The sequence below is a fragment of the Pelodiscus sinensis genome, chromosome 16 (genome assembly GCF_049634645.1).
Source record: "Pelodiscus sinensis isolate JC-2024 chromosome 16, ASM4963464v1, whole genome shotgun sequence".
NCBI lineage: Eukaryota > Metazoa > Chordata > Testudines > Trionychidae > Pelodiscus > Pelodiscus sinensis.
In genome coordinates this window covers 4,914,901-4,942,182 of record NC_134726.1, presented here as the reverse complement: position 1 = coordinate 4,942,182, position 27,282 = coordinate 4,914,901, and the positions used below count along the sequence as shown (strand labels likewise).

General features: G+C 50.6%; 2 protein-coding genes across 12 annotated transcripts in view; one reads left to right on the top strand and one right to left on the bottom strand.

Moving 5' to 3' along the window:
- Nucleotides 1–27,282, top strand: part of SNRNP25 (small nuclear ribonucleoprotein U11/U12 subunit 25) — a 60,638-nt gene that overhangs the window by 141 nt on the left and 33,215 nt on the right. Inside the window, exons 2-6 of one of the 6 annotated variants that reach the window (XM_025185386.2) lie at nt 230–320; nt 2,001–2,106; nt 2,445–2,519; nt 4,980–5,042; nt 13,292–23,863. In XM_025185386.2, the coding sequence (XP_025041171.2) occupies nt 230–320; nt 2,001–2,106; nt 2,445–2,519; nt 4,980–5,034 (327 nt within the window). In that variant the 3' untranslated portion in view covers nt 5,035–5,042; nt 13,292–23,863. Of the gene's footprint in view, nt 1–229; nt 321–2,000; nt 2,107–2,444; nt 2,520–4,979; nt 5,043–6,952; nt 7,401–7,714; nt 7,812–13,291; nt 23,864–27,282 lie in introns of those variants that run through there. The other 5 variants (XM_006124546.4, XM_006124545.4, XM_006124548.4 and 2 more) reach the window with 5 other exon arrangements.
- RHBDF1 (rhomboid 5 homolog 1) overlaps nt 7,876–27,282 on the bottom strand; it is a 103,835-nt gene continuing 84,428 nt past the window's right edge. For 5 of the 6 annotated variants that reach the window (XM_075899185.1, XM_075899187.1, XM_075899184.1 and 2 more), the window contains 11 exons: nt 22,878–23,129; nt 21,893–22,004; nt 20,391–20,465; nt 19,344–19,505; nt 17,183–17,283; nt 16,064–16,127; nt 15,092–15,186; nt 11,865–11,940; nt 11,328–11,428; nt 10,822–10,975; nt 7,876–8,641 (listed from right to left, as the gene is read on the bottom strand). In XM_075899185.1, the coding sequence (XP_075755300.1) occupies nt 8,222–8,641; nt 10,822–10,975; nt 11,328–11,428; nt 11,865–11,940; nt 15,092–15,186; nt 16,064–16,127; nt 17,183–17,283; nt 19,344–19,505; nt 20,391–20,465; nt 21,893–22,004; nt 22,878–23,129 (1,612 nt within the window). In that variant the 3' untranslated portion in view covers nt 7,876–8,221. The remainder of the gene's footprint in view (nt 8,642–10,821; nt 10,976–11,327; nt 11,429–11,864; nt 11,941–15,091; nt 15,187–16,063; nt 16,128–17,182; nt 17,284–19,343; nt 19,506–20,390; nt 20,466–21,892; nt 22,005–22,877; nt 23,130–27,282) is intronic. The other variant, XM_075899190.1, reaches the window with a different exon arrangement.

Below are 27,282 nucleotides of genomic sequence, written 5' to 3'. Positions count from 1 at the left end.
CTCCCCTCCGCCCGCGCGGCGCGCGCCCGGCCCCGCCCGCGGCCTCGTGACTGCCCCGCGGCACTGACCGTTAACGAGTCGCACGGGGGGAGGGGGCGTGTCCCGAGCTCGCGCCCCACGTGACTGCGGGTGGGGGCGGGGCGATACAGCCTTGGAGGGGGTCAGACCCCCATGGCTGCAGGAGCCCTGCCGGCGCCGGGCGCTTCATCGGCCCTTCGCTTCCCGGCAGGTCACGGTGGAGGAAATCAATTCGCAGATCGCGCTGGAGTACGGCCAGGCCATGACTGTGCGCGTGTGCAAGGCGGATGAAGAAGTGATGCGTGAGTCCCCCGCACTGGCCTGCGCCGTCTGTGCGGGGTGGTGTTGGGAGCCGCTGGGGGGCCGCTCTGCTCTGGAAAGCCCGCAGCATTGAGTCCATCCCCTCTGGCTGGCGGGACTCGGGCTATGGGGCTAAAACTTGCGGCATAGACATGTGGGCTCAAACTGGAGCAGGGATTCTGAGATCCGCTCCTAGGCTGTCTCTACACCGGCGGGTTCTTGCACAAGAACACGGCCACACTGCCACGTGCTTTTGTGAAAGAGCATCCCTGGCAGTGTGGATGCTCTCTTGCGCAAGAGAGCCATTTTAGCCATCCGGCTTTCGTGCACAAGAAACTCCTGCCGCGCGTCCACACTACCCTCTTGCGCGAGAGCGCTTACGCTTGTTAGAAAAGAGCGTAGCTCTTGCACAAGAAGCCCCATCTTCTGCCGCTGTACTGTAAGTCTCGCACAAGAGCAGGCGGGCAGTGAGGCTGCTCTGCGGGTTCTTGCGCAAGAACGGCCTGTCTTCATTACAGTGTAGCTTTACCTTCTAAGATCACATATATGCTCTAAGTACACGGTTGTCATGTTAAATGGCACATGCAGGGACGGTGTTGAATTGTGTCCCCTGCAAATCACAGCCATGTCCGTGCTCTGAAGCATTCGTCTGTCAGAAGCTGGAGTGAGCAGGGGATAAATGGGAAAGTCAACTAGGTAGGTAGTTGCTGCCAGTTAAGATCTTGGCACAGGGCAGGTATGGGCAGCCCCTGCTTAAGCTGGGTAGGATCTGGGGAGGATATTGAGACCGAGGTTCAGTTCCCATATTTTCTCTTGCCGCTTGATCTAGTGCAGCACTAAGCCTAAGCACATTACCCACAAGCGGCATGTGGCTCTTTCAGGTCTAGCACATGGCTCTTCAAGACTCCCAAGCTGTGTCTAGACTGGCAAGTTTTTCCACAAAAGCAGCCGCTTTTGTGGAAAAACTTCCCAGCTGTCTACACTGGCCGCTTGAGTTTCTGCAAGAACACTGACGATCTCATGTAAGAAATCAGTGCTTCTTGCGGAAATACTATGCTGCTCCCGTTCTGGCAAAAGTCCTTTTATGCAAAGCTTTTGTGCAAAAGGGCCAGTGTAGACAGCTCAGATTTGTTTTGCACAAAAAAGCCCTGATTGCGAAAAGTCTAGACATAGCCCCAGAGTGCCAGGAATCCTGATTCATGGAGCTCCTAGAGGAAGAGAGCTGCTGCTACCCCTCCTTCCCCAGCCATGAACAGCTGATTGGGGAACAGGATTAGTTCAGCTCAGAGGCAGAGCAAGCTCTGGGAAGGAGACCTCTTCCCCTTGTTGGCCCAGGCCAAGGCTGCAGACTGGAGGTGGGGCAGCAAAGAGGACAGGTTTCCCGGGGCCCAGTGATTTAACAGCGCCTGGGGCTCTGGTGCCACTGTTGCCGCAGTATTGCTATTGCAGTGGCAGCTGGAGTCCCGGGCCTTTAATCACTGCCCCTATCCCCGCAGTCCAGGGTGGTGCTGATGGCTGGCTGGGGGAGGCATGGTGTGGTCCCAGTGGTGCTGAGGGCTGGCTGTCCCTTCTGCCCAATGCAGCTCCACTTAAAGTGCCACTTCCAACAGGTCAGGGTGGGGCTCTGCCTATCGGAATGCATCTCTTGGGTTACTGCTAGTTGACAGTGTCTTCCATTTTAGCTGTGGTAGTGGTACAGAATGCCAGCGTCCTGGACCTGAAGAAGGCCATCCAGCGATACGTGCAGCTGAAGCAAGAGCGGGAAGGAGGCAGACAGCACATTAGCTGGTGAGTGGGGGGGCTCCCAGAAAAGACAAGGGGGTGCTATGGGCAATCTGATGCATCTTGTCGCTACCATGTAAAGTAGCCACTCACGCAATCGTGCCCTTTGTGTGTGTGTGTGTGTGTGTGTGTGTGTGTGTGTGTGTGTGAGAGAGAGAGAGAGAGAGAGAGAGAGAGAGAGAGAGAGAGAGAGAGAGAGAGCGCGCGAGCGATCGATCGATCGATCAAATCAAGAGATACCACTGCAGGGTAGAGACCCTTGTAAAGCACATGTGGGGCAGGAAGAGCCTGAAGGCCCATGCTGCTCAGTCATTCCGTTAAGTCATGGAATTTTGCTTTTCCAGGACCTATGTATGGAGAACATATCACTTAAGCTTTGCTGGAGAGAAAATGACAGATGACAAAAAGAAGTTGAGAGAGTAAGTGGCAGGATTTTTCTCTTCACTGAGCCGATTGGGGCTAGATAGAGGCCTGGCTGGATGGGGGTTGTCCGATTATATGCTTGTAAAATGTTTGTGCATACAGGGTTGATCTTTTCCTTTTGATTCTGGTTAGATTTTCCAATGGAAAGCTTGAGAGGTGTGGCTGCCTTGCCTCATAGAGTGCTCCAGGGTCGGTGTTATGGTCACTGACCTACCTGCACATCTCTCCCTGACCTCAACACAGGCATGTGTTTCCTCCCTGGGGAAACCTGTGACCAGCAGCCTCATTAAAACGGGGTTTGCCTAACCCTTGCAACAAAGCAATATGAGGGGGAGATTTTCCAGTACATGGCCAACATGTCTATTGAGTCTAATCTAGTATGTGCACAGTTAGAGAGGCTTTTCTCTTTAGTTACAAAAACAAAATAGAAACTGCTTATATCCCTCTAGCCCAGGGGTGGCCAACCCATTACAGGAAAAGAGCCAAAATAGTTGTGCATATAGTGCAAAGGGGGTGGGGGGAAGTTGTCACAAAAAAAGACACTGCTTTTTAAAAAAAAACAAAACCTCAGGTTGGCTTCTTGGCCATATCAGCGCCATCTTTGCTTCGCTGCGCCGGACGGCTCCTGGTGAGCTCAGGGAACCAGGGTCTGTTTCCAGGGGCAGCTTCACGAGCCATGGAGGAGGGTTCACAAGCCACACTTTAAGGGGGGGGAAGAGCCGCGTGTGGCTCGCGATCCGCAGGTTGGCCACAGCTGCTCTAGCTGGACCAGAAACTCTTGTTCAGACTGTTCCCGCAAAAGTGGGCTGAAATCATTAAGGCTCCTTTCCTGGCTTGGTCTTCTAAGGAACCTCAGTAGAAGCAATTTGGTAACTGTTAGGGCTTTCTAAGAGAACTCATTACTCTCTCCATAGGTTGGTCAGCTCTGCTACTGGCCATGACAGATTCAGTTTCACTTGATACACCACTGCCAGGGCCAACATTTACATTTTTAATAATCATTGACGTTACACACCCTGTGTCAGTATGCCTGGGCAGGACAGCCACACTTCATCACTGGGGGAGACCTCTCCTGGGGATAAAAAATACTACCTCAAATGAGGGCTGTTAAGCTCTCTGAGAGCCTGGTTCCCAGGGAAGTATTCTCTATCCCGGCACTTCTCAGCACTAAGACTTTTGTTGCTCAGAAAGGTGTTTTTTTGTTTTGTTTTGTTTTTTTCCACACCCCTGAACAACTAAAGTTTTAGTGCTAAAAGTGGTACTGTAGGCATTGGCTAAGTGTGCAAGATTTTACACTCCTGGAGGGGGGTGTCTAACAATTGACTTGATGTTCTGAAGTCAGCAAACCTTGAAATTCAACAGAGCAGCCATGAGTCACCCTAACCCTTTCTGGTGGGGGAAAAGCCATTTCCCTAGTCACAGTCATCAAGAGTAGGGTCTGTCTTCCCCAGGCAGTTGCTATTTACAGCACACCAACCATAGGTGTGTGTGTGTGGCTTCCCAGATAAACATGACAAACACTCTGCTCTAAGGGGCTATTTAAGTTAGCCTGACAATACCATAAATGCCCACTGATGAAGTTGGGCTTGGGGAAAGAGAGGCATGGGGTCCAGGGGGATTACTTTCCCTGGGGAAGTAATGGACTTGTGTGCTGTGATGGCGCTGGGAGGGCAGAGATTGGCTGGAACCATGGGTAAAGAGGTCTGGGGCTTTTTTTCTTGTTATGGTTGAACTGGCAGTGAGGCATTGGGATCAGAGGAGGAGAGGAAGCAGACCAAGAACAACCTGGGGGGAGGGGGAGGGGGAGAGTGGCTCTGGTGGTGAGGCAGAAGGGAGTGGTAACATCACCAGAGGAGGGAGTGAAGAGGTGCAGGCTCCTGGCCCTGCTCAGTGGCATATCACTGGGGACCAAAGTAGTTTACAAACCATCTCAGCTCCCCATGCACATACTCAGTAACTGGAGGCGGGAGCAGCATGAGCACCTGTTGCATTCTCTAGTTATTACACACACTCTGGCACTGGACACACTGAACAAAGAAACTTGGCAACTCCGTGCACAGACTGGAGGGGAGGGAGGGAGGGAAGGCTTGTCTGACTTCTGCATACAGGTTGGTGGTTGCAAGAAATGCCTTTGCTCCAGCCCCTCCTTTCCCTCCCCAAACAGTGCTGAGCAGGCAAGATTCCTGGGGAAGAGACGAGAAGAATGGAGTGCATGTGACATGTTAGTCATGTCACTTAATGCATGACTGGAGGTCCTGAGTTACTGTAGTGATGGGCTGGGAAGCTGGATAAACAGGTTAGAATTCGCTGTGGTATGACTAATTGGTGCCCTGCTAGCTACACGGTGTCCATGTCATTCTCTTCAAGCATGGTGTCTCCCAGGTGAGGAGGAGTCTGTGGGCTGGGGCATATAAGAGTTTGTTTCTATGACTATAACAGCGTAACTCTCCATGCAGGTATGGAATCAGAAATCGGGATGAAGTCTGCTTTATAAAGAAGCTGCGAAAGTGACCTGTAAGGTACGTCCTAAAGTTTCATGCACACTTTCGGGAACCCTTTATCTTCATGAATCTAGAACAAGCGTGTTCGTGCTTATGGTGGCTAGCACTGCAACTCTCAGCTCCTGGAGCACTCCAGAGTTGTTGCTGTGTCCCAGTCACATTCAGCCACTTGTCCTGTTACATTTCCAGGTGTGAGTCAGGTAGGCTGGAGTGAGCAGACATGCCTTGTCATTAGGCACTTCTGCTATTATGGATACCTGTGGGATGAGTGACCTTTCCCCAGTAGCATTCTACAGGTACTAAGTACTGTTTAATTTATAGTTAGTGATTAATATTCAGTGCTTATACTAACAGCAAGAACACAGTTGAATCAACCTGAAATGAGTGGAAGCAGCACTTGCTCACTATTCTTGCAGCTCACCCATTTGGTTAATGCTGATATGATTTTAAAAAAATAGTTCTTGATATACATTTCCTAGGCAGCTGTATTTGAGACAAGATTATAGTAGTACAGCCATTCTGGTTCAGCTGAGGTCAAGAGTTGCCTACCATTTAAGATGCACGTGTTTACTGTCGGTACTCTAAACTCCACAGGGCAAGCTGAGTTGTTTGAAATGTCTGTGCCTCATGGAGATGGGTGCATTCAAGGCAGGATTAGTGGGCCAAATAGGGGGTCTTTGGGGAAAGGGTCCCCCCCCACTCCATGTTAGCTGTGTGGGTTTTTGTTTTTGCCATCCACACTTGGGGCTCAGACTTACTTTTTTTTTTTATAAAGCTGACCTCATTTTGATTTGATGTCATACTTGAATAGAGAATTATGCAGTTGTATGCCCAGATACAAACTTTTATATTACCCAAACTTTGCTGCTTAGGGCTGTGCTCTAGCCTACTACGGGACAGCAGCCTTGACTAATGTCAAGACCGATCTCAAATGCTTTTTCTGAAAACCCAGTTTGATGACTGGAGCTTGATTGAAGAACTAGGGATTCCAAAGATGTAATTGTACTAGCTATGATTTCTCAATGAATAAGGGATTGTCCTCAAGGAGACCTGTTTTCTGGGTGCTCAGAAGCTGTCCTGTCTATAGACTGGTTTGGGGGCTTTGTGGCCTATAGCTAGGTCTGGCATGGAGCAGGGGGTCATCCTGCAGTACACACACTCTCTCTGTCTTGCTCTACCCTCTCACTTGGCTTCTCCATGGCACTGGGAAGCAGAGAAGGGGCAGGAGTGAGAGTGGAGCAGGGGCACAGTGGGGATGGGACTTTGGTCCTCTGACGGGGGTTGTCCCATGCCAGAGTAGGGTAACTCTGGTGGGCAGTTACTAGCTGAATGCATTTTTAACTATGTACATCTTCAACAATGTAACACTGTACTCTGTGTTTATGAAATGGTTCTAGTGTCTGGCTGGCATTTAAACTGGGCTGGCCAAAATTGTCACTGTTGATTAACAAGTCAGGCACCTGAATCCACCCCCTGCATCTACACTGCTTCTTGTGTAGGTGCCTAACTGTAGTGACAAAATTGTTTCCTGGATGCATTGTGGGTGCTTGGCTCTGGGAGGAAACCATAAATGAAACACAGCTGGTGTACAGGGTCACGTGTCAGCCCAGCATGGCCTACAGGAATAGTGGTGGCAATAGCAATACCTTAATTTCTAACTCACTCATAGCAGCTCCTGACACAGCACTCCCTCTGCCTGGAAAGGACTCGCCCTAGGCAGTTACTGCAGCAGGACTAGCCTGTGGATTCAGTATCTTTCAAAGAAGTGCAAAGGCAGGACCTGATGAGTCTCTTGTGTGTTAGTGTTTGGATGTGGTGCCGCCTTTCACTGCCCCCAACTTGTTCTGAAGGCTCTCTGATGCTCATTGGAGCTCTCGTTGCCTGCCAGAACTTGATGGCACTATAGGATTTTAATCCTTTATTTCTAGTTATGCCTAACAATTTATGCAGCTGTCTTAACCAGATTTCAGGAGGAAACAGACCCTGAAGCAGTCCAGACCTCACACATGCTGTATTCATCCTGAGCTACTGCGAGATTAAAAAGTGGCTATGGTGAAAGCATTGAGCATTGGATCAACTAAAAGCCATAAATGGTGGCATGAGATCTTGAGCACAAGGAGGCAGGAAGCCAGCACCTACAGCGAGGGCACAAAGTCAGAGCACTGGACGGTGTGGAAAACCAAGACCTTCCTTGCTTTTGGCCTGCCCTACCTCAAAGGAGCCTGCTCCACCTCAAGGAGCCTGCTCCCTTGGTAAGACAAGCAGGAGGTGATGGCCTTGGAAGGGGAACCTGATCTCTGTAAACAAGATGAGGCAGCTGGTCTGTGTTGCAGAAAGCTGGCCTGTAGGTGTTTGAAATAAAGGTAATAAAAATGGTGTGAGGGGATGACCGTGAGCTTGAAGCTGTTTAGGATTAGAGCTTATACCAGTCAAAATGCATCCAGTTCCTATAACACCTGACTCACTACCCACACAGCTGTGCCACCTTGCTAGAACATCTAGAGGCCAAGCCATTGGTGTAGCATCTAGTTCGAATGCAGGGTCTTACTGTGCAGGCGAGACCATGGTGTTGGGAGAAGGGAACTGGGGAAATCTTTTGGGAAAGGAGAAGCCTAGTCAGAAAGGATGGGCTCCACTTAATTCCTCTACTACTACCTGGTTCTGTTTTGGTTTGTGTTCATAAACTACAGGTAAGAACTGAAGAAACAGGAAATTAAATTCAGTCCTGAAAGAATCCATCAGTTGTGCCAACATCAAAAAAATAAACTTGCTTGGCTGGTGATGGCAGTCAGTGGCTGAGGCTGAACATGTTGTAAGATAAAGTAAATAAACAAAGCCATAGACTGTGCAGAACAGTTAACAGTAGCTAAAACGCTACTTTTCCATTTAATCACCACCTTAGCAGTAGTAAACAAATCTGGTTAAAAATGTAGTATTAAAGTAGTGTAATAAAAATATGGCAGCAGAAAAGGTTCAATAAATTGAACAAGGCACAATTGTTCTGTTTTCAGAAAATGTGCAGGACTTCTGAGATAAGGCACAATGGGTCTGCCACGTGCTGACAAGACAGTTTAAATTAACCGTAGTCAGGGTTAGATGTGTCACGGGATGAGAGGTTTTGTCCATGTGGAACTGGCACAGTAAAATGCAAAGACAATCCAACTCCAGGACCTGCTCGAGAAGCCAGTCTTCGCCATTCAGTGGAGCTGTGCATCTAGATCGTACTTCTCACAGAACTTGTCTGTGAATGGAATACAGGTGAGGAACTCACACCATTCACACTTAATCGGATAGAAGTAGAACAGAATCACGAGTCCTGAGAAGAGTCCAATGAAGATGAGCTGAAACACTATAATCTGGCATCGCTTCCGATATAAATCGAATTTCCCAAAGCTAATGTAGGGCAGGAAGGCAAAGGACAAGAAGAGGCCACTGATGAATCCCGAAATGTGGGCAAAATTATCAATCCAAGGCAAGAGGCCAAAGGCAAAGAGGAAGAGCACCACAGCCAACAGCTTGAAGAAGGCCCTCCATGGACGTGCCAGGATCTGCCAGCTCTGGAAGAGTTCCACAAAGAGACAGGCCAAGATTCCAAACTGGGATCCTGCAGGACCGACCTGCAGGAGAGAGAAGATGCAGGTTATGGAGAGTGAAACCAACCAATCCTACTACTGAATGCTCCTACCAGGTCTCAGCTTCACAAAGGACTCTCTCTTGCTGTCAGCCACTGGAATGCTCCATTTCCGTGACAGAGAAGCTGCCTAATTCTGAGTCAACAGCTAGCAGGGGAAGCTTTTATCTCCATGCGGCGGCGGCGGGGGGACTACAGTCAGTTACTAACATAGTAAAAGCAGCGTGACTGGGTGATTTTAATTGTTAACCAGTGTTTTAATATCATGGGCTGCACAGGAGACACTTTAAATATCTGCTTGCAAGTCTGTCTGAATATCACTGCAGGCCCTGCCGTTCTTCTAAAATGCACCAGGGCATCTGGGCAGCTGGATACAGGCAGGGCTCTGGAAGATGAAAGCAGGGAGGCCACAGTGAAAGTGCAGGGTGAGAGAGACGGGGCAAGTATGGCAGGCTCTCTACCCCCTCTACCGTGCCTTCACCATGGAAACACTCACAGCTTTTTAAGATCAGGGCCTACCCATAGCCAGCAATCTAAAGGCAGAGACCATCTGTGGCAGAGCACAGGCATACTACCTGCAGTACAAATAGGCCCAAAGAGAGGGCCATGCGTGTTTCCTAGCTATCAAGGCTTGGAGACCAATCCTGTAGGTGGTAGGAGCAGTAACCCCCATTGCTGGGATTCTGCCTAAGGCCATTTCTGCCCTACTCCCCCATATCATATAACCATGTTGCTCCAGGGTGTGAAAAATACACACCCTCCAAGTGACCCAGTTATACCGGCCTCACCCCTGTGTGGACAGTGCTGTGTTCTCCCATCACCAAAGCTACTGTCTTTCAGAGAGGGAGATGCTTTTCCATCAGCATAGGAGCATCTTAAGCGCTACAGCTATAGTGCAGTAGCTCTTGGGCATTAGTTATGAATGGGATCCTACATAACAGCTGCATTAAGTCAAACTAAAGATCTCTCTAGCCCCCTGTCCTGTCTTCAGTGTGCCCCAGCGGGAATGAACAGAACAGGTGATCACCAAGTGATCCTCCCGTCACCCATTCCCAGCTTCTGGCAGAGGTTAGGGACACCATCTCTGCCCAGCCTGGCTAATAGTCCTCCTAAATTCCCAGGCCATTTTGGTCAATTTCAGTCATATGATGTTTAAAATCTTAACTTTCATTATTTGAGCTATTTAAATCTGAAACTTCACATTTTTTATCAGGACTCCTACAGTTAAACAAAGGAGTAGTGGAGAGTGACAAGGTTATTGCAGGAGGAGTGGTGATACCACAAAGCTTACTTCTGTACTTCTTCAGAGCTGGGCAGGAGTCAGGCTCTAAAGGCAAAGCCACTGCCAGCAGTAGCACAGTAATAAGGATGGTACGCTATGGTATTGCTACCCGTACGTCTATGCCGCGGTTGGGGGAGGCACGGCCTTCAAAGCTAGGCACTTGGCCAACAGCCATCACCTCCAGCCATGCAACTTTTAAGGCGGTGAGGGTGACAGTAGTGTGACCCCCTTTCCCTCCCCAAAAAATAACATTGTGACCATCCTGCAACTCCCTTCTTGATCAGAACCCCCAGTCTGAGAAGTGAATCTCTGCAGAATCTGTATAGTATGGGGTAAAGGCCCACAAAAGACCAGAGTCTGTGGTCTGGGATGCGTTTTTCATAGCCATGAGTTTGGTCATGCCCCAGCTATGAAGCTCTGAGTCTCAGCCTAGTATAGGGCCATAGGGCCTGAGAGACCTAATTCAGGGCAGGCAGCTCACTGCCTCCTCAGGACTGTGGGCAGGGCTCAGCCTCACGCCTGTTTCTTGGGGCCATGTCCTGACCCCCCTTGGTGGGTCCAGAGTGCTCTGGTGATTTTACTGTTCAGTAACTGAACCAGCTCGTCAGTGGCCAATAGTGCTGCCCTCTGTGACACAGGCCAGGGAGACGCAGAGATGGTAGTGGAGGCTAAAGCGCCAGGAACAATCATCCCATTCCTTGTCCGAGTGCTTCTACAAGGGAGGTTTTGGACCACTCTGGACATCCCAGAGCCACCCCAGGGTCCCCAGTTTGAGGAGTGCCTCCAGTGCATAACTGGAGGTGGGTGGGTTAGGGTTGGGTGATACAGGATTCAGTTCTTACAGTAGGTAATGGGACCTGCCCCACCCGCCTGAGGAGACCTACCTCTGCTCTGTAGGGCAGGAATATTGCACTGGCTAAGTTCCCAGTGATGCCGCTGAGCAGGTAGATGATGGAGATGCGATGCCAGCCTGCCAGCTTCTCCAGGTCTCGCAGGATGGTCATCTGGAAACAGACTGAAACCAGGCAGTGCAGGATCCTGCCAAATCAGAACACCAGAGCTAAGGCAGCAGCTACCAAGGTCCTGGGCAGTCCTGCTCTGAATCCTGGCCCAGGTTCACCCGTAGCCTCTGGCCTGCCTCCCGCATGCACTTCAGTCCCTGGCCCCAGCGAGTACCTGGGCCAAGGACATGAAATAGTTGTCATTTATTTGAGGTGCAGAGGAGACTGGCCCTGACTGAGCACTGCCTGTAATGCAGCCAAGCAGGGGTACTCATCCCCCCCAATCCCTGCAGGGAACTAATGGGCACCATGCCCAGGGATGCCACAGACAGACCCACCCCCACTGCATGACAATGCAGACATTGGTTTGTCTTTGCAGTAAGACTTACCCAGCGTGGAGGAAAAGGGAAAGCCAGAGGCGGTAGAACTGGTCAGGAATCTCTGGGTTTAGGAAGGGCAGGAGGCCACAGACATCGTCCATGCAGTGCACCTAATACAGAAAGCCAGGTCAGCTGGAAACGCGAGGGGCTATGGGCGGTTGAATACATTAGCCAGGCTGCATGCAGTGGTGGTGGTTGCTGGGAGACTTATTGCCCCATACGCCAGCCAGGAAAATGCCCCGCCAGAGGCGGAGACCTCCAGATGGGCCAGGTTGGGGGGGAGGAGGGCATAAGGCCATAAACATCTGTTTCATCTAGTCTGACCTCCTGTGCGCCACAGGCTAGAGAAGTGCCCCAGAATCCCGCACTGGTCTCTAGAGAGAGATGGTCATTGTCGTCTCTAACCTGTCAGCCTGTGGCTCAGGGTCCTGCTGTGGGGCATAGTTCAAGGCTCCCAAGCGGCAAAAACTTGCCCAAATCTCACCAAGGGAAGAGGGAGGGGGAAGCAAATAGCTTTGAGAACCTGCCCTGCAGCCCCAGCCGTACCTGGGAGCAAAGCGTTGCCTCCTCGTGGAAATAGCCCCGCATGAAATCACAATACTCCCGAGATGTTATCTCACACCTGGGGGAGAAAAGAGAATTGCCAGATTCACTTGTGCTGTCAGGAGCACCTAGTGCCCTGGAATCAGCCTTGCTCTGCAGGCCTCATGTCCCCTGGATCGAGCCCCGGCCCAAAGGTGACCACATTGCACACGAGTCAGAGATGTGCTTCCCAGCCCGGGCATCTGTGCTAGGGAAACACTGAACAATTCACTCAGCAAACAGAGCCCTCACCTCACCGATACCCCCCAAACCCATCCTGAGTCATCAATCCCAGCTCAGAATCCCCTCAGTGTCTCAGCTGCCCGGGGGTCACTGCCCAAACAGCCTAATGCCCTGGGCTGCTCTGAGAAGGCACAGGACTGGCTTGTGCTGCCCTTCCCCTTTCTATCCAAGAACCTGGCCTGTAAACCCTTTTGGCACAGGTCTTCCCTTCTTTCTAGAAGGCGCTCATCATGCTCCAGGGCTCTCGGACTGGAACACCAGCCTCTAGCAGAGCTGCACAGCTCTAGCACAGACACAGTTTACACATGCAAATCCTACCACGTGTGAATCGTGCATACACTAGCAGCTCCACAACTACACTGCAGCTATGTAATCTGTGGAGACAAGGCTGTGAGAGAAGGCAGTGCTTTCCACTGGGCTTTTGTTTTGAGAGTCAGACTGGAACTAAGAATCTCCCTGCAGGAATTATAACTCTAGTTCATTGATTTTCTAACTAACGGAGTGGCAGATGGTGAGTCTGCCACAATCTTAGGGTCTCTCAAACTAGGCTGTATAGCATCCATGGCAGAGATTTTTACACTGAGAGGCAGGGACAGTCTCTGCCTCTATACGAGTACAGATCCCGATTGGGTCTCTGGACACCACCTCCATGTGATTATGCTGGAAAGTGCTAATGGCTGCCAACAAATAGGTCTCTGTACTATAGAAAAATCTCACATCTTATTAAGCTGATGGGTGCTAAAACACCCTTCAGGCTACACAGAAGGAGCAATTAAATGCCTCTTTATGTAGTGATAACTGGAAACAGCTACCGCCCAAGGCCTAGGACACAGTTAAGCAATCTGGTCTGAGGGGTTCCCTGGCACTGATTGCAAATACGGGGGCTGAGAGGTTGATTGGTTGCAGCTGTATATGTCTGGGTGTGAAAGGAAAAAGCCAGAAAAACTAGTGTAGCCCTGCTAGGATCACAGACAGCTCTTTAGTGCACAGGACTCACTGGAGAGGCTGGCTTGCAAGTTGTGAGCAAGGAACTGCGGTTATTTGTTCCTGCTGTGTTCCAGAGAACAGGAATCTGTGTCCATTCTTTGTAAATAAGCAGGATGGAACCAAAGAAATACCTGGCTTTTGTTAATTTCCCTTCCTAATAGAAACAATCCTGCAAGACCCCAATTACTGGCTGTCGACATCGGCTAAAGGGACACCCGCATAAAGAGCAAGACGTTTCTGTTTCTGAAAGCCAACTAGGCCACCACACTCATGGTTTGCAACACTGATTGATTCCCTGTCTGTTATTATTTAACCTTTACTGACAGCTCCTTGTCCAGCTCAAGCATCTGGCTAGCCAGGGTATCTGGGACTATATATGTGGCTAATCATTCCTACTGCCAGAAATAGGAAGCCAGACTGACTGTAACCCCTTCATCACATAAGGCAAATCCCAGGAGTCTCTCTCCTCCTTCCTAAGGGAATGTCTACTCTGCGGGACAAAGTTTAATTAAGATACGCAACTTCAGCTACGTTCATTGCGCAGCTGAAGTTGAAATTTGGCGCTATCTACACTGCAGGAAGTCGAAGGAGGAACACTCTCCTTCAACTTCCCTTACTCCTCATGGAAGCAGGGTTACCAGCATCCACAGGAGCGGCCCCCTCAGTTCAAATTAGCGATCTTAACTGCTAATTCAAATCCTGGAAGATCGACAGTGGCTGCTTCAATCTTCCTTTGCAGTGTAGTGGTACTCAGAGACCCACCACAAGGCTGGGATACCATCCCTGATAGCTGAGCTGTTGGTCCTGTCTCCCCTTCATCACTGTAACCTGTCCGTCTGGCCTGCCTGCTTCTCCCTGCTCCTCCCATCCCTCCAAATGTCTTCCTAGTCCCTCTGGCCACGTCAGCACCTATTGCTTGCCACATCAAATTCCAGCACCTGCATCTGGCCCAGGCTCTGCCCTCACTGCCAAGTGCTGACCCTTCTCACACTAATCCCCACAGCCCCCTCCACTCAGCCACTGCCAGTGTTTAGCTTTGGCCCGTCAGCTCCCCAGTACCAGGGACATGTACAAAGACCATGTCCATTTCCAGCATGGCACAGTGTGAGGCCCATTCAGTCCACACTGCTGCTGCACCATCTCAAAGCTCTGCGGGAGACCATCAGCTGGGCAGGGAAAGCATTTATTCCCCGCAGCGAGGCCCAAACGAGTGTTTCAGAGCTACACAACACATCCATGTATTCAAAAGGCTCGGCGGTGTCAAAACAGTGGCTCGGCAGCCAGCACTCTAGAGCAGCCTGCTGCTCTGTGTGTGGCCCACAAGATACTTTGTTTACTACTGCCCATGCGCAGGGTTGCCAGATTCCACTAGTTTCCGTCCACATGGTTTTTTCCTGCCGGCGTTCCTAAAGCAACACACATGTGAAGCAAGGGTAGGGGAAGTGAGGTGGGTGCGAACTGCACACAACACAGAGAGCTGTGCACTTCCTTTGCAACCAAAGTGCTATTACAGTTCAGGCGGTACACCCTGCAAGCGCAGTTAGCAAAGCTACACTATCCTGGAGACTGTCTTGGTTACAACAATCTTGTGGTGCACTGAGGCGAAGGAGGGTCACTCATGCGGCCCACTCACTAGCCTAGACTGCCCATCGCTGCTCTAGAGTGACCCGTGGGGAGGGTACAGATCTGTCCTCTGACCCTCTGTGCTAAACCTGCTTCTATCTTTCTGGTCCTCCCCACACAGCACAGGGCAGGGCCTGGCTCCCTAGATGCACACACGCCTGAGGTGGTTTCATTTCTGTCTAGCTTCCCTTTCACAGTAGTGGCCTGGGCGCTACCCTCTGCAGAGGACGACAAGCCCCCCCGGGCCCACATGCAAATCGCACAAAGCCTCTGCAAATCCACCATGCACCTCATCCTATTTGCAGCCCCTCTGCAGAAGGGCAGGTGGGCTCCATTACCTTCCTTTGGTCCCGATGCAGCAGGGCCTGCCTGTGATCATGCAGTCCATGTGAAGGTGGTTGGTGTAATTCCCAGCGCTGTTTTTGGTGCAGATCTGGATAACAACAACAAATGGAATGAGATGGATCTGGGAACCTTTCCCCACTTGCCCTGGGCTCTGAGCCACCTATGGCCAGGTCCTGGGAGGGGATAGGCCTGATGCTAGGACCATGTTCTACTTCCATCTGTGATTTGGCAGGAGAGCTGGGGAGGAGCTAATGGGGATGCACCCATGGATACCGCCTGGGTTGGCAACAGAACAACCAGACCATAAAGAGCTTTTAAGCTTGGGAGGGAAATCCTAGCAGCCCATGCGGGGTCCTCCCAGTTGCAGCAGTTCCCTTGGCTGCAGACTGGGAGAAGCAGCCTTAACACAGTCAGCCCTCAGGAGCGTGCTCAGCAGGTGGGGCAGGCTGGCTGAGTGCCCAGAACCAGCAGGCCCATCTCCACTGGCCTGATGCCTTTCCCCTCCCAAGTACCTGTCAGGTGAAAGGTTCAAAATCACAGTTCAGAGGCCCTCTGGCCTGGACAGGCTGTGCTCAGGGCTTCTGACCTTTCTTCCCTCCTTCATAGCTGTGGGTCAAGTCAGCCCCCAGGACAGCATGGATCCCCCATCCCAGGGCAGCCCCCACCTCCACCCTTGGGCCCATGCCCAGCTCTTCCCTTTCTGTGTCTCCTGACTCCCTATAGGAAGATGCGTCTCCTCCTGGGGCTGCTCTGATCCTTCACCCTCCCCCGCACACAGCACTGATTTCTGTCTGGGGGCTGGAATTGCCACTGACTGGTCAGCAGATGACGTGCAAACATCTCTCTGGCGATGAGGCGAAAGCCATGGGGCTGAGCCCACCTCGGCCAGCTCCAGCAGCGACTGTGCCAACCCAGGCCTGCAACTCCAGACCCCTCCTCCCCCGGGTGACTCTAGGAAAGCTCACCGGCCACTTGGTGATGTCATCAGGCCACTCGTGGGGATCCATTGACGCTGGCTGCTCACAAACCCTGAGGCAACAAATCCCAACCTATCACCAGGGGAAACCAGGCAGCAGGAGAGGCGTACATGCTGGGGAGACCCCCACGGCCTGGAGCCACAGCACCATGCTACTGCTGCACTCCCCAGGCAGGCATCCCACCACGCTCATGTGCCATGTCCATCAGGGCGGGCTGGGGCAGGGATTCTCCAAGGCCTCCATACTGAGAGCAGTTGCCACGGTGACAACTGACATGCAGGAAAACTGCCTGGTACACTGGCCAGTTCTACCGAATCCAGCATCTGGGCCGCTTGCCATGCAGCGCCCCCGCCCCGCAGTCTGCCAGCTGCCGGCCTCCTCTCCACGCCAGGCCAGCCCCACACCCAGCTGCCAGCAATGCCCCAGTGCCAAGTACTCCCTGCCAGCAGCCTGGCTGCTCCAGGGAAATCCACGGCTCCCACAGAGGACAGGGTGGAGCCTCGGAGGGGAAGCAACAGGCCAGCCGGGGGGCACCAGTGGATTGTGGGTTTCTGTGGTGTTTGCAATGGTCAGCGGGCTGCCTGCAGGTGGGGCCTGTGCTGCAGCCCAGCAGGAAGCAGCGAGGAAGAGAGAGCAGGGTGGTGCGGGATGGGATGGCTCAGCAGGGTGAATTATTCCAGCAGCTCTGAACCAGGCGCAGAGACGCTCCCTGCCTGGATGCTGCTGGAGGCTCAGGGAGGAGAGCAGTGCCCGAAGGTAGGGGGAGCAGAAATCAGCAAGTATCCAATTGGCCTCTGAGCCGCACTATCCTGCCCCCTATGCCCATTCTGTGTCCCCTTTCCCACCCCCCATCTAGGGACATTCCACACCCCACCTCTAGCCAGTGACACCCCATGCCCACTCCCTCCTCCCAGTGACACTGCCCCCGTGTTGGGGGAACCTCACTGTGCTCCTTTCCCAGCTCAGGGTCCATCCCCCTCGCCTGGCTGATTCCCCAAACAAACCCTACTTCCTTGAGAAGCCCCAGGGTAACAAGCAGTCCCACCTCCTGGGACTCTTCACAGACACAGCAGTCCCAGGTGGAGGCCTGAGCCAGGTGGTGCCTACCTGGGATCCTGGTGACACACGGACCCAAACTGTCTCTTGCCTCCTGCCAGCATTGGCGTGCTGGGATGGTGAGGCCACTTCACCCACACGGCCAGGGTGGACTGTGCAGGAGAGAGCAGAAGAGGCACAAGTGATCACCACAGGGCCCTGGAGCTCCAGGAGGCAGAACCATTCAGAAACAACCCGGGGGAAAGGGACACAGCAACTGAGCAGGGGGCTGGGGGATCAGAATGAGACGGGGTCATATGCTGGGTAAGGAGACGTGCTAACCAGCCTACATCTGACTGAGTTCAGCAGAGAAAAGTGAGGGAAAGTTTACAAAGTTCCGACGAGCCATAACAAAAGGCAAGGGAGAAGGGTCCGAAAGGGAGGGACAGCCATGGAATCAGTCCAAATGAAGAGGCCTATTACTATAACAAGGACTGTGTGAAGATCTTGCTCCTTGAACAAGAGACATGTGGGACCAGAAATCAATGAAAAAAATTAGCTCCAATTGCTGAACAAAATATCCTGGGCTACTTTGCCCACCACTCCCTTTTGGGCTCCTTAAAAAAAAAACACTTCAGGGGACAACATCAAAGAGCTGAGAAGGGCTAAGAGGGAGACAGGAGGACCAGAAGGAGTGAGCTTTACTCTCCTGGCTGCCACCCTTCTGGGAGCTGGAAATGCAACAGGACACAGTTGGACCTTTGTCACCTGAGATATGCCCCCACATAGCCGTCAACAATCTCCCAGAAGGATGTGAGACTTTGGCTCTGTCTACACTTGCAGAGTTTATTCACTGACAGTTTTGTCGGTGATAGAAAAGCGCTAAAAGAAAAGTGCTGATTTGAGTTCCACAGGCAGAAGCGTGTATTTACTGTACTTATACAGCACGTACACTGCAGAGGAGAGGCGCGCACTATCCCACTAGGCATTGCTCTGGGACACCAAGCAAATCGTTGTTGTAGCAGGGGTGGATGTGTGTGCGTGACAGCTGCAGGAAGCAAACTGTCTTGAGGCAGGAGAAGTGGGAGACCCAGAATTCAACCCCCGCCTCCCTCCCTAACTCTGTACAGCACGTTCTGCCTGCCTGCCTCTGGTCGCACTGTGGGAGGCTGCAGGAGCATCCCAAGCAATGAATGGTTTTGTGTCCCGGACCAGTGACACCACCAGCCCTCAGAACAGATCTAAAGGGGAGGGGCATGTACCTGCAGGCAGGTCTCCTGAGTTTCAAGGAGCAGCCCCCTGCTCTGCAATGTGGGACGGCTCTGGGGGAGGGCAAGTGTCTTCACTGGCACATCAGTGCAGAAGCATCTGGGTAAAAAGACTCTCATTGGGGTGGTTTTATTCTCAGTGTGGATGCTTGCATGGTTTTTTGTGCAAAAACCTGACTTTTTGCTCTCAAACCAGCAAGACAGACATAGCCTCTCCCTCTCTCTCGGTGCTTTTTCCTTCCCCACATTACTTCTTCCCTTTTCCTATCCTTCTCCTTTTTCCTTCTAACAAGAGTCTAGTCTTAGCAGCCACAATTATCTTTTGTACACTACTGTAAGCCTGTGACCAAAGCTATGCCCTGGTTCAAGTTTGCCAGGTCTCATAAGGGCTGATCATACTGCGCTGCACCTGTGTTTCTGCAGCAGCAAGGCTGCAAGTGAAAAAATGCAGCTTCTGGTCCTGCTACCTCTGCAATTCTTTCCTCTCCTCTTGGTGTGTGTTTTGCAGGCAGGCCTCTGGGAAAGAGGCCCCAAAGGACAGTTTTTCTGTCCTTGATAGCATCTAAGAGACCCTCAAACATGAGGCTTTTCCCCTCCTGAAAACACTTCCCAGCTGGAGGAAAAGGGAACAAATGCTTTGAACTGTTCTTTTCTGAATCTTAATGTGCAGTGATGTGTTTGCCAGCGTATTGAGCAGGTGGAGGTCTGGGGCCCCCAAACCCTGTTAATAGGCAGTGTCTGGCTCATGCTAGCACCTTTAACTCTTTGGGCCTGTTTATTTCATCTACGTTAATGTGAGACCCAGGTAGATGGGAGGCTCCAGAGATCCACACCAGCTGGGAAGGGAGGCTGAAAGAGTCACAGCTGCCAGGCAAGCAGGGAGCCTGGGCTGGGGGATCCCATCCGCGGGCATGATGATGGGCCAGCGAGGGAGGGGAGGTGCGCAGAGCTGTGGGGGCACTCACAGAACACTCCTCCTCCGAGGTCTGCACGCAGCCTGACTTGTCGTTGCGCACACAGCAGGCCGAGTGCTTCTCCTTCTCTCGCGTGCCACTGATGAAGTTATGCACCTGCTGGTCCTGCCTCATGCATGGCGAGAACTTCGCCCCCAGGTGGATCAGGGCCTCCTAGGAAGGAGACAGGGTTAGGAGCTCAGTTGAGGGACCAAGAGGGCAGGGTGGGCTCAGGAGGAGGAAGGAAGGGAGAGGCTTGGCAGCAAGGAGTCTGGGAGTGGAGGGGAGGGGGAAGCTGAGCAGCAGCTGCCTCTGACAGACCAAGCCTGGGTGAGCAGAGGCAGGCCTGCTGACAGCGTGGGGACAAAGGAGACAATTGCAGCTGGAGCCCTGGGAGGCACAGCACAGCCCGGGTGGTGCTGTGGACTGGCTACCCTTAGCTCTGCCCCTTCCAGGAGCATGGAACCAACTCCACCACCCCCCACTTTGCCCAGGGGCCCAGGAATAGTCGCCCCTCCCCCAAGCGGGGGGAAGGGGAAAGGGCTGGGTCACAAGTAGTTAAATTCACACACAAAATATATGATCAAAATATATGACCAAAATATATGGTACCAAACAGGTACCAGTGGCTTCCCCATACAACAAGGATCTTCCTGATCCTGCACAAGTTCCCCTGCATGCTGGTGCCAGTGCAGGTGTTGAGGGGAAAGCACCAGTGAGGGCAGTCACCCCACAGAAGCAGAGCCAGACCTACGGCAGGGCATTCCCCGGCCAAGGTGCAAAGTGCCAGGCCGTACCGGGTGGGGTCTCCCCACAGGAGACAGCACATGCCTCCCTAATCCCATTTCACAGGCATCACCCCTCCAAGGGGACCCTCAAAAGCTTGGTTGGGCCAGGCCACTGGCGCATTAGGGAGCCTGTCAGAGCTCAAACCGCCAGTCACAGGCCACACCAGGGCTGGTTAGGCCCTGTGGAGTAACAGCAGAGCGGCCGTGCCCTCAGGCGAAGGTGCGGGTGGACTATCTGTCCCCAGGCTCAATCCCAGCTGGCAGGACTCACCGAGCTTGGGCCAATCCAGAAGTTTTCTTGTTGAACATACTTGACATTTTCATAAACCCCCCTGTTCCTCAGGACCTGCAAGACAAGAAAGCACCAGCCTCCCCTGAGCCACATGGCTAGTGGCAGGCACCACAGAGGGACGCTGATTGGGAAGGAGCAGTAGAGCCCTGCAATGCCCAGGAGCAGTTGAAGCCCCGCTAACTGGATCTGGGGGCTTTAAATCCAGAACTTTCCAGATCACAGCTCCCCAGAGGGCTGGCCTTAGCCTCTCAACTGTTCTCCAGAGTCTCAGCTTCCACAAACAGATCCCTTCACCTCCAGCTGGTCTGGCGGGGAGAAAAAAACCTCAAAACCGTGCCCCAAGTGCAATGGGTGCAGCCACGTTAGCACAAGCCTAAACCCAGAGCTGTGTCCTGCCCCCCGGGTTTCACTGGGCAATGCTGCCGATGCCTAAGGTACTGCTCTAAATGTCACCCTTGGGAAATGCTGCAGAGCATGCTGAAACCGGTGGGGGGGGGGGGGGGAGGGGAGGCATAATACGCTTACCAACGTGTGTCCTGTGTCCCACAGTGTGCATGGCAGGCTACAGGAGGTGGGTGGGGGTGCACTCTCCTGAAGGGGAGCTCGGCTTCCCAAAAATTGAGACACCCACTTTCACCCTTTGGGAGGAAGATTGGAGCGGGACGGAATGCTGCAGCTGCTCCGGTGGGTTGGGATTTGTTTGGATTTTAAGGGAAATCCTGTATCTGTGTCACTAAAAATAAATGTTTCTCTGCTGTGAACGCCCTTGCGGGCACAAGTGAGACAAGGAGAGCGCTGCTACATGTTCACTAGTGCTGGGGGAGGACAAGCTGGGATTCTGTGCCAGGGAACTAGTACAAGCACCTCAAACATGGCCTGCAAATCTAGCCCTTAATATCTCACAACTCTGTCGGCAAAGTGTTATCCCAGGAGTCCTGACCAACTCCCAGCTCTGCCACAGAGCCCAGGCTGGAACTCTGCTCAGACACCTTCCTTCTAAACAGCGCTGCAGAGTCTACCCAGCTACTGCTCCTCAGTCTGACAGTGCCGCGTTGCTGCTATATCACTTATGCAGACATTACCAGCCCTGATGGGCTTGTCTCCCATCACTCAGTCTGATGGCAGATAGCCAAAGCTGACAGGCAGGAAAGCCCAACAAGCAGGTTTGCCTGCCCAGGCAATGCGCTGCCCTTGAAAATCTGCCAGGCCTCTGTACAGCTGGGAATGTACAAGTCTGCAGGTACAAAAGTGAAAGCACGTGCACAGTGTGGCTGCAGGTGTGAACATGAGCAGGTGCTGAGGTGCATGTGTGTGCAACCGCAGCTGCCAGCCCCTCAGGTGAGCACACCTGGCTTCCAGCTATTGGCCTGTGTCAGGAGACCCACCGACAGGTTACAAAACGCAGGGAGAAGTCAGGGACTATGGCAATAAGGAACTGCTGAGAAGCAATCGCATTTCACACTGATAGAGGATTTACTCACTGAATCTACAGTCTCATGTTGAGAAAACCCCACTGGGGCAATGCCATAAATACACACAGCAAGGATGGTGATGAGCGAATGCACAAAGGTGACCCAATAGGTGAAGAAAGGCCTAGACGGGAAATGGAGAGAATCACAGATCAAAGATCACAGTCACATTTTCTGGGGGTGTCTGTTCCAGGAGCACAAGAAAAAACACTTGCTAATTCACTGGGACTCCAGTCTGAAAGGAGCTTTTCTGTGCTCCATAATGCCCGGGCCCGTGTACAGATGGGCAATGGTCTTTTCTGGTGTTCATTAGCACAGAGGACCAGGCACAGGTATAATCAGAAATGGGACAAGACTGGACGAAATGGTGTGTCACACCCCGCAGTGTTCACTTCAGTGACACCAACACTGATGACAAGGAGTCCTGTAGCACCTTATAGACTAACAGATGTATTGGAGCATAAGCTTTTGTGGGCAAAGACCCACTTCGTCAGATGCATGTGTTCGTCCATGAAAGCTTATGCTCCAATACATCCGTTAGTCTATAAGGTGCTACAGGACTCCTTGTCGTTTTTGCAGCTACCCCTCTGATACTTGATACCAACACTGATGAAAGTACCAGACCTTGCCAGAAAGCAGAAGGAGGAGACGTCCATTTCCCCATCAATCTAGCTAATAGGACGGGTTGGTCTGTGCAGAGGGTCCCCACCGTGAGCCGCCAGCAGATGTGCTGGACTGCCAAAGCCATGAAGGCACCAGGGTGCCCATGGCAGAACTGTCCCCCCTGGGAACCAGGGAAATGTGTTGAAGTGCAGGAGTTCAAGGAATACACAAGTAATTCCCACTGCAGGATGCATGTCTCTTGTGGCAAGTGTCACACACACACGCACTCACCACAAGAGATGCATCCTGACCTATAGGGGGCAGCAGTGTGCGCTCACACTCACTCAGCAGCCTCTTCCAGCAACCTGGCAGCAAAGGGGCTGGCTCCTCTCACCTGTGGTCATCCATGTCCTCTATCTGCCGTTTCACGTAGCTATCTATGCGCTTGCGGTAGGTCCGGTTGGTCAGCTTGCCCACCATGCCTAGTCCATACGGCCTCTTCTCCTTGGCAAAGAGCTTTCTGACTGGGACGGCGATGCGCTGGCCACGGCGCTGCGGGCTCATGCTCACCACTTCCTGTCGTAAGCGAACCTTGGGCTGGGGCAGGGTCCCTTCCTTCTGTTTCCTCCAGCCTCGCTCCAGGGGACTGCAACACAAAGCGGGACAGCAATGCTTTGCTGCTGCAGAGCACGGCAGGGAGCAAAGGCCATTCCCCGGGCTATGGCCATGGGATCAGAGGGGAACAGGACGGCAGAGCACGACATTGGAGGGCTCCTTCCTGCCCCAGCCATTACCTCCTTGGAACTAGAGATGGGAGAGTCAAACAAGCCCCATTGTCAGATGCTGGATGGGGCAGGGACAGGGGGCAGGTAACTGAGAATTTGCACAGAGCCCCACAGAGTCAAAGCTCCCCCCCCCCAAGCCTTTGGGGAGAAAGGAGCAAGGACACTGAGATCACACAAGGATACCCTCCCCTTCTTGGCTTTGCACCCAAGCCCCTCCCATCTCAACGCCGCCTGCCTCACCTCTCTATCTTCCACCTGTCTCCCTGATGCCCCGCCCACTCCATCCTCCCAATGCCTCAAGACTTCAAGTGACTGTTGCAATTGCCAGTGATATCAGACTATGTCCAATGGGAATCCTTTACCCGGTACAACATCACTTAGTTGTGGAGTGGTGGATGGTAAATATTGTGAATGCTCAACAATTTGGAGTGTGCATCAGGGACAGAAAAATACCACAGAACATTAATAAGTGCACAGATAACACCCCCACATACCTGTGAGTTTCTAGGTTAGTTTCTGTGTTGCAAGGAATAAACACATGACATGCTGTAAATGCTAAAAACCAATTTAATAAAACAATCTTTGTAACCATTAAGAGTTCTCAGTGTATGAATGATTGGATACAAACTCTTCCAAGACGCTCCACAGAGACGACTGTGTTACATGTCACTTGGAAAGTCACTCTGCTCCTTGAGCAATAAGGGTTTAGATGTGACCTGTGACCTAGCCTTGAATACCTCTTTGACTCTCGGGATGCACTGCTATGAAGCCTCTGATTTTGTTCTGTGATCAACTCCCTGCAATGGCACCTTCAGTAGTTTGATACAGTCCCCTAGAGCTTGCATGGAATCATTTTTGCTTTGATAAATCAAGCCATTAAAATAATATAAAAAATGAAAACACTGAGAATTCGATTTTATCCCTAAAGGGAGTCTCTCATTCTCATTGGAAACATGATGCTCTCTCAGCATTACTTCCAGCATCTGTATCATAACTGGTAGCAGTCTCAAGAACATGATGAGGGAAACGGTTAGCACAATTAGACAGATTGGACTGTGAGTAGCAGAAACAACAAGGTTCTTCCCCATGTCTGCTGTACAGTCACACCCGAGTGAACTGTTAAAAATCAAGACCAAGGTGGCCCTCTGCTGGTCTGAGGTGCCAGTCACTCAGGGAGTCTTTTTGGCTTATCAGGAAACAAAGAGAAATGAAACAGTTTGATTCCCTTTCTAGAATGAGGTACAAGGGAACAGTCACAAGATAGAAATGCCTGCAAGCTGCATGGAAACTTTTTAAAAACACCATAATAAAGGCTCAAATTTTTTTTAACTTAGGGGGGATACATATAAGAAAAAGCAAAGATCCCTCAAAAAATGCCACCATATCAAAACAAAGTAAAAGAAGTGCTTAAAACAAAAAGACATCTTTTAAACACTAGAAGTCAAATAATACCAAGAAAAATAGACAGTAGCACAAACTCTTGCAAGTCAGAGGTAAAGGTATAATTAGGCAGGCCAAAAAAAAAATTTGAACCAACCAGCAAAAAAATAAAAAATAAAATAAAATAAATTGCTGTTAGTTTCTATAACCTTACTGCTAGAGGAGCACTCAAATGAGACAAAGCTAGTGCACAGAAGCTAAATGAATTCTCGACATCAGTCTTTGTTGCAAAGGATGTAAGGGAGATTCCCAGGAGAGCCTGTTTTTTAGGTGACAAATCTTAAAAACTGTCCCATACTGTGTTATCAATAGAGGAGGTTATGGAATACATAGATAAATTAAATGGTAAGTCACCAGGACCAAAGGATATTCACCACAAAGTTCTGAAAAAACACCAATATGAAACTGCAGATCTACTAACTGTCATGTATAAGCTATGACTTAAGTCAGCCTCTATATCAGATGACTGGTGGGTAGCGAACATAACACCAATTTCTTTAAAATGCTCCCAAGGTGACACTAGTTATAACAGGCCAGTAAACCTAACTTCAATATCAGACAGACTGAAACTATAGTAAAGAAGAGAATAATTAGATTGATAGATGAATGTGATACTTTGCAGGAGAGTCAACAAGGCTTTGGTAAAGGAAAATCATGACTCACCCACCTATTAGAATTCTTTGAAGGGGTCAGCAAACATGGACAATAGTGATCAAGTAAATATAGTGTACTTGGACTTTCAGGCTATGTCTAGACTGCAAGCCTCTTTCGAAAGAAGCTTTTTCAAAAGATACTTTCAAAAAAGAGCATCTAGACTACAATCAGTACTTGCGAAAAAGCAAGCCGCTTTTTCAAAAGATAGCACCCAGGCAGTATGGATGCTCTCTTTCCAAAAAGCAAAGTTTGCATTACATAGCGCTTTTTTCAAAAGAGCAGTTCTGAAAATAAGGTATTATTCCTTGTAAAACAAGGTTTTCCGTGGTCAATAAAACTGCCGTGTTCTTTTGATTTACTGTCGACAGAATACAGCTGCAGTCTAGACGCAGGTAAAGATTTTTCAGAAAAAGGCCACTTTTTTCGAAAAATCCCTGTAGTCTAGATACGCCCTCAGAGAGCCAAGGACCCTCAACAAGGGCTTTTAACCACAGTAAGTAGTCATGTGGTAAGAGGGAAGGTCCTCATAGGCCAGCAATGGGTTAAAAGACAGGAAAAGATCATATTCACTGTGGAGAGAGATGAATAGCGAGTTCCTCCAGGAGTCTGCACTGGGACCAACATGTTCATACATTGGAAAAAGAGAGTGAGGTGGCAAAGTTCGCAGATGCTACAAAATTACTCAAGAGGGTTAAATTCAAAGCTGACTGTGAAGAGTTACAAGAGGATCTCACAAAACTAGGTGACGGCAACAAAATGGTAGATGAAATTCAACGCGGATCAATGCAAAGTAATGCACAATGCAAACCATAATCCAAACAGTAAGTACAAAATGATGGGGTCACAATTAGCTGTTATCACTCAATACAGAGATTGTGAAGTCATTGTGGATAGTTTGCTGAAATTATCCACTCAACGTGCAGCAGTCAAAAAAAGCTACCAGAATTTTAGGAAGTATTAGGTAAGTGATAGATAAAACAGAAAAATGACATACTGCCATTATAGAAAGCCATGATGCATTCATGCCTTGAATACTATGTGTTGGTTGCCTTATCTCAAAAAAGATACATTAGAATTGGAAAAGATACAGAGAAGGGTAACAAATAAGATTATGGGTATGGAACAGCTTCCACATGAGGGAGATTGAAAAGACTGACTGCTCAGTTAGAAAAGAGATCATTAAGAGGGGATGTGATCGAGATCTACAAAATCATGAATAGTGTGGAGAAAATGAGAAAGTAAAATAAAGAAAATGTCATTTTTCCTATCATATAATATAGGAACATGGGGTCCGGCAATGTAATTAATAGGCAGCAGGTTCAACACAAACAGAAGGAAGCACTTAACACAACGCACAGTCAGGAGGTAGAACTCCTTTGCCAGAAGACCCGAAAAGGGCAAAAGTATAACTGAGTAAATTTTTGGCGGATAGGGCCAACAATGGCTGTCCCATAACCTCTGACTGCCGGAAGCTGGGACTGAATGACAGGGATGGATCACTCGATCAATTAAAGTGTCTGGCACTGACCACTGTCTGAAGACAGGATACTGGCTACACGGACAATTGGTCTGACCTAATGTGGCCATTCTGATATTCTTATGCTAAAAAGGAAACAGAAAACTCATCAAGTTTCCACCCTTGCATCATGGTCTCCAGAAAACAGGTCGTCCACTTATTTGGTTTCAAAATCATCCACCATATTGTTCCACAGCATGTGAGCAGGACAATCCAGAGCGAATATGGCTATGGATAGCCATTCTATCTACCCGTCTTCATGCCAATACCCTAGATGACTGACATTTACACACTGCAGGTTTGCCATATATGAATGCTGAGAACATAGAACTACCCAATTAAATGGGTCTTTGCTTCCCCTGAAAAATGACACAGCATCATAAAAATGAGATGCAGGGGCCCAA